This window comes from Hippocampus comes, unplaced genomic scaffold, assembly GCF_001891065.2.
Source record: "Hippocampus comes isolate QL1 unplaced genomic scaffold, H_comes_QL1_v1.1 scaffold819, whole genome shotgun sequence".
Taxonomy (NCBI): domain Eukaryota; kingdom Metazoa; phylum Chordata; class Actinopteri; order Syngnathiformes; family Syngnathidae; genus Hippocampus; species Hippocampus comes.
In genome coordinates, this window is record NW_017805113.1 from 20,925 (window position 1) to 26,799 (window position 5,875).

The 5,875-nt window shown below is 48.2% G+C and overlaps 1 protein-coding gene and 1 long non-coding RNA gene across 6 annotated transcripts in view; one reads left to right on the plus strand and one right to left on the minus strand.

The window, feature by feature from the left end:
* LOC109513232 (uncharacterized) overlaps positions 1-4,241 on the plus strand; it is a 6,901-nt gene extending 2,660 nt beyond the window's left edge. Inside the window, exons 3-5 of the long non-coding RNA XR_002167686.1 lie at positions 2,327-2,528; positions 3,276-3,482; positions 4,173-4,241. This is a non-coding gene — a long non-coding RNA (uncharacterized LOC109513232). The remainder of the gene's footprint in view (positions 1-2,326; positions 2,529-3,275; positions 3,483-4,172) is intronic.
* LOC109513228 (phosphatidylinositol 4,5-bisphosphate 3-kinase catalytic subunit alpha isoform-like) overlaps positions 1-5,375 on the minus strand; it is a 13,637-nt gene extending 8,262 nt beyond the window's left edge. The window contains exons 1-16 of one of the 5 annotated variants that reach the window (XM_019865521.1): positions 4,735-5,375; positions 4,252-4,260; positions 3,499-3,608; positions 3,348-3,423; positions 3,163-3,190; positions 2,610-2,772; positions 2,317-2,526; positions 1,890-1,957; positions 1,468-1,596; positions 1,351-1,404; positions 1,112-1,221; positions 911-1,052; positions 763-848; positions 498-603; positions 259-411; positions 50-181 (exon numbers count right to left, since the gene is read on the minus strand). In XM_019865521.1, the coding sequence (XP_019721080.1) occupies positions 50-181; positions 259-411; positions 498-603; positions 763-848; positions 911-1,052; positions 1,112-1,221; positions 1,351-1,404; positions 1,468-1,596; positions 1,890-1,957; positions 2,317-2,526; positions 2,610-2,772; positions 3,163-3,190; positions 3,348-3,423; positions 3,499-3,583 (1,542 nt within the window). In that variant the 5' untranslated portion in view covers positions 3,584-3,608; positions 4,252-4,260; positions 4,735-5,375. Of the gene's footprint in view, positions 1-49; positions 182-258; positions 412-497; positions 604-762; positions 849-910; positions 1,053-1,111; positions 1,222-1,350; positions 1,405-1,467; positions 1,597-1,889; positions 1,958-2,316; positions 2,527-2,609; positions 2,773-3,162; positions 3,191-3,319; positions 3,424-3,498; positions 3,609-4,088; positions 4,193-4,251; positions 4,261-4,734 lie in introns of those variants that run through there. The other 4 variants (XM_019865520.1, XM_019865522.1, XM_019865519.1 and 1 more) reach the window with 4 other exon arrangements.
* Between the last annotated feature and the right edge of the window lie 500 nt (positions 5,376-5,875).

Below are 5,875 nucleotides of genomic sequence, written 5' to 3' on the forward strand. Positions count from 1 at the left end.
GTGTGTGTGTGTGTGTGTGTGTGTGTGTGTGTGTGTGTGTGTGTGTTACCAGGCCATGCGTGTAGTTGAAACCCAGTTCCCTGCTGATGGTCCAGTTGGCGTGTTCTTCAATTTGCTGCTCGTCTGGAAAAACAACCGGCTGGTTGAACCAGGAGAACTCGAGTTCGACACAGGGAGATTCCTAGCGATCAGGAACAACCAATTAGGAGAGCTGATCTCGGGGGCCAGACCAGACGCAAAACCCCCAGGGTGGCTTACCTTGTTAGGATTGGAACCGGCCACCCCGATAGGGTTCAGCAAGTCTTCGAGGCCGTGAGGCACGGGCCATAAACTTAGCGCCACTTTCCCTGAAACCAGAATGTCCTTATAGTCGAAGAGATTCACGTTTCCCCAAGCCAGTGGACAGTGTTCCTGACGGACAAATGGACAGAGAGTCATTCATTTGGTGGCTTCTCTTCCTCTTCTCTCCTACTTCCTGTTTCCCATTTCTTTCCTACCTCCTTAGCTCCTTTCCTTCCCTTCACAGAGCAGATAGACAGGCAGAGTCGGGCTGAGCGGGGCAGGTCGGCCAGGTAGATGTCATAGGTCAGCCATTCGTTCCATCTACGTGTTATGCAGAAGAGGTGAAATGGTGATTTTAAGTAGGAGTACGAATACTAGTTTAAAAGAAAAAAAAAGACAGATAAAAGTAGAAGTACTGTTTAAACTCATAGTTGCAGGGAAAAAAAAGGAATTATTAAAAGTCACTGGTCGCTATGTTACCTCGGGTTCGAGCATGGGACTCTTTGCGTGTTGACATTGTCACACAGCGGCTCTCCTCCATGATATATCCCCGTTCTTACGTAGATCTACACACAGCGTTAGACAGAGTCAGACAAAGACGGCGCGGGACAAAGACATGCGGGCGAACCTTGTCAATGTCTCGGATGTTGACGTTGACGTAGGTGGCGCAGAGCAGTCGGACCCTCAGCCGGCTGTTGAAGGCCCACAGCGAGCGTGGCGGAGAACCGTCCGTCCCTCCGGGACAGGGAGATGGCTGTGGGGTCCGGCGACTGAAATGCAAATAAGTCCTCGACCCCTGATCGGTTCTACGTTTGAGCGCTAGGCTTACCTGTAGGAAGGAGTGACGAAGCTGGAGGCGGGAAGTTGACAGTAAAGACTGTCCTTGGAGACCAGCATGAGGTGAGGAAGACGACCTACGATGATACAGGAGCGGATGTACTGCGGGAAGACACAAGTCACAAGTGAGGTTTGTATTTTTTAATTTTTTTTTTTGTGGTATACGATTTCAAATAAACGTTCAAACGGCTTTCTATCGGAGTGGGAGGACCTATCCGTGAAAGCTGTTACCTTGTACTGACTGAGTGGATACTTTTCCAACAGGTACTCGTCACAGCCACACACCTGAGGAGATAGTGTGTGTGTGTGAGTCAGACGGCCACGGTAAATGTTGAAATCCGGGTCTACCTTGAGGATGTACTGGCCCTGGTACTCTTGTACGCAGAGGCGGAGCTGCTGAGGGGAAAGGTGCATGGACCTGCTCTTCTTCCTGATGGACTCTGCTATCAGCTGCTCGGGAAGGCTATCGTGGCTCACCTGTGCACGCAAAAGTATATCTTTCAGGTGAGTTGTTGAAGTAAAAAAAAAAAAAAAAGTACCGACTGCACTCATTGTACTGCAGTTCGTCTACCGCGGCAACGATATGTCGCGAAAATCTGCGATTTAAGCAATATCTTGGGCTCCGATCGACTGCTTCCTAACATCACACGTGCACTGTTGGATAGAAAATTGACTTTGGTTTTAGATTTGTGTAAAAAGCGTATTTTGAAATGTTGATTTGTTTTGAAATATGGCCTCTCTATGACAATATATCGGGTTTCGCTGTATACCTTTAGCGTATATTTCTGTTTGGAGTTTGTCGGCGACACGATCACCCAGATGGTTACAATCAGTCTGCCTGTGGAGAGACACAAGAAAGCGAGTCAGTTCTTGTCATTTCCTTGATGGAAAGGTCTGGCGCAGGAGTGGACAAAGTTTCTTCATGTCTTCATAAGTCTCTCCATCACCCTTCAAATCCCTTCATGTTCTTCATGGCAAGAAACGTCTTGATGTACCAACAACTCCCTGCAAATCGTGTCCCTAAAAGTCCCTTAAACTCTATTCAAGCATCCTAATATCCCTGAAAGTCCTTTGAATTCATGTCCTCCAAACCACTGGAAACTTCTTTATGTCCTTACACGTACCGAGAGTAGAAGTCAGTTTCATTCAGACATTTAAGATGCAGTCAAGATGCAGTTTTGGACGAGAGTCTTCTACCTTTGTCCAGCTTGCTGTAGATGTGCTGTGGGAGTTGGGGGCTGGACTCGACATTTGGGGGATAAACGTAGAGCGCTTGGCTGTGGGCGCCGCCCCCCTCCCGCTCCTCCATGGCCTCCCTGCACACGCCCAATATGGCACGACGGAAGTCTTGAATCTCTGGGTCCTTCATCATCTCAAACTCGCAGACTGGCATCCCGATGGCGAATCCTGTGAGTAAACAGTGTGGCATGGCCATGGGATTCTAGCGAGGCAACCGGGACTTCGCCATTCCCCCCTTCCCCGCACATTACCGATCTCTCGGTTCAGAATCTTCTCCTCACGATTTCCCAGCGGCTCAATCACTTTCAGGATGGGGTGAAACAAGCGGAGGTCGCACAGCCGCCTTGACTCATCGTAAAATTCTTCCCTCTCTGCTTCCTGGGTCACGCCCACAAAGATGTAGCTGGACTCCTCCTGTAGTCGGCCAGAGATCAGAGGGTCCAAGAAGTCCCATCAGGTTTTCTCTTTCCCGGACAAGTTTCGACAATCTTTTCATGTCGCTTTGTGTCGCTACAAGTGTTTTCGTATCCATAGAAGTCTCTGAATGTCTCTAGAAGTCATGTCCTTTCAATTTTTGTCACGTTCCCGACTGTGCCCAGAAATCGCCAAATGTCCCGAGAAGTGTCGTATCATTGCAAGTCATGTTCATATAAATTCTTGTCCGCCTAAGTCCCGACAAATCCTCATGTCTCTACAAGTCCCTTTCTGTCTGTTCAAGTCTTTTGCTTTCTTCTTGTCTCTTCATGTCCCCCCCCACCAGTAATGTCTGACAGTAAAGGCCGCAGTGACCGATAACGGCCGTACCTGGAGAAGGTGGTAGAGGGGATACTTCCTGGCCTCTGTGAAGAGCTGCTGTTTGATGCTGATGAGAGGAGTTTCTCGAATTTCTTCTTGTCTCTTCATGTGCCCCCCACCAGTAATGTCCGACAGTAAAGGCCGCAGTGCCCGATAACGGCCGTACCTGGAGAAGGTGGTAAAGGGGATACTTCCTGGCCTCTGTGAAGAGCTGCTGTTTGATGCTGATGAGAGGAGTTTCTCGAAGACACTCCAGGCTCACCATCATCCCTGCGAACAACACAACACCGCCGACATTGTAATCTGTGTCGGATTGGAATAAGAAACAGGTGAGCAAACTCGTACCGTTGGGAAGGCAGCAGTCCACCAGGATGCGCGGTGGCATCAGGTGGAGACCCCATAATTCCCCTGACGACGGTCGGGGTGCCATGGTAGCTGCCTCACCTCCGGAACACCTGTCAGACAGATTGGTGGACGTGATAATGTCTGTGACATTTGTTCATCGTAGATTATGCTTCGAGTTTCCTCATGTCCGTACAGGTCTTGTGCCCATAACAAATCCCAAGTCATTGGTCTACAGATCTCATTATGCCCCTTAAGTCTTGTCATATCCCTTAAAGTTCCGAGAAGCCTCGTCTTGTTCCTAATGATCCTTACACGTCCCTCCAAGTCTCTTTATGTATTTATAAGTCCCTACAAATGTCTTCATGTCCCTTCAAGTCTATAGATGTCCTAACAAGTCTCTTGCATCTCCTGATGTCCCCAAAACTGAATAGAAGTGTCTTTACGTCCTTCCAAGTCTTTTCCAAATCACGTCCATACCAATTCCCACAAGTCTTGTCATGTCCTTAAAAAACAAAATCATTGAAAGTCTTTTGATATTGCTTCAGTTGTCATAGTTCCCTTGATGAGTATGTCATGCCAACCAACATTACCCTTTCTATGGCTGTTGTTCCTTTGGTTGTAATCCTCAAGTCTCGTCCCTAAAAATCTCTTTTGGTCGCTTCATGTTCCTCAAGTTTCTTCAAGTCTGTGAAAGTCCTTACAAGTCTCCTATTTCCCCTGATGATGTTGAGGGTGCCATGGCAACCGCCTCACCTCCGGCAGCTGACACAGACAGACAGACAGACAGGTGGATGTGTTAATGTCTGCGGGCCTTTTATTCCTCTTTGGGGAACCTTTTTGATCCACTCGGCCATCTTATTTTCGCGGGAATCTCCGTTTGCCTCTTTACATTTTTGTGTGTTTTCTATGGGCCCGTCAAACAAAGGCCAAAAAGTAGGACACGTGCGCGCACACGCACACGCAAACATTTCCTGTTGCTCTGCGCGGAAGAGGATTTGTCACTAAAATGATTTATATCTGCTAGGAAGACCTTGACTTGGCTTGATCAAAATGAACCGACAACCTCCTCTGCTTGTCTCTTCCTCATGACTTCAGACTATGATATGGTTGCCATGACAACAGGAAAGGTAGCATCATGCTGTGATTACCCCTTTGTTCAGTGTGTGCGCGCGCCCGTGTGTGTGTGTGTGTGTGTGTGTGCGTGTGTGTGTGTGTGTGTGTGTGTGTGTTTGTCACCTGAGCTGGTTCACAGTCCGGCGACGTGTCTTCACTCAGCGCATCCTTGTAACCAGCCGGTGTGTCTTTGTCTCCGGTTTGAGTGTCAGGCTCCTAATTGTGCGTCATCGACGGTGACCAGGCGTTCCAACCCGCCCTTCCACCGTGGGGCGTGCGTCCACATCCAGTCCAGGCGTCCGTCAGTCTGTCCGTGTGTGTTTGCTGCGGAGGGCAGTGTGCGGAGGAAGCCGCTGCTCGCCGGCAGTGGCAGAACAATGTGCTGGAGGAAGGGGGTGGGGAGTTCCAAGGGGGGAGTGGGAGGGGGACTTCTCTTGCCCACTTCCCCTCTTAAAGGGCCAGCATCCTCTGCCAAAGACTCCTAATGGCAACACAAAGTGCTCTCACTCTGTTATCACACAAAGAGGTCATTTTTTCCCCCCAGGATTATTGTAAATGTTCAATTTCAGCTTGATACTTTTGACACTCTTGAGTCATACACCCCAAATAATATTTAGATGAATAACAGTGACAGGGAGAACATTGTTGGGCTTCGTTTGGGTGTCAGAGTGGTGCCTCTGTCCCGAGGTGACACCTCTGAACAAGCAGAGGATCAGTGATGTCACATCAGCTGTTAATGTTACACACACACACACACACACACACACACACACACACACACACTCTCTCTCTCACACATACTCACAGTAGTTGTCAACAAAGAGAATCTAGGCAAAGATCAGGGGGTTGGGGGGGGTGGGGGGATTAACAGAATGCGTTCAGAAAATCATCATGGCTATTTTTTAGTGTGTCATCTAGATGCCGGTGGTTATAAAAAAAAGCACCGGTCCGAAATTGGATCATTTGAGAAGCAGTCATTTGTTCATTTTGTGTGCGTGTGTTTAGAAAACAACAACTAAGTTTTGTTGTACAAACAATTTATTTTAAAATCACTACATCCTGCACTGATCACCTATCAATCACAGAGACAGAGAAAGCGCTCAGATGTCACATCGACTGCCTATGATAACTTATTTAATGGGTGGCACAGTGGAGTAGTGGTTAGCATGTCTACCTCACAGTTTTGAGGTTCGCGTTAAAATCTTGGCTACGGCTGCCCATGATTGCATGAGTTCCGTTTTGAATGTGAATGTTTTTTTTTTTT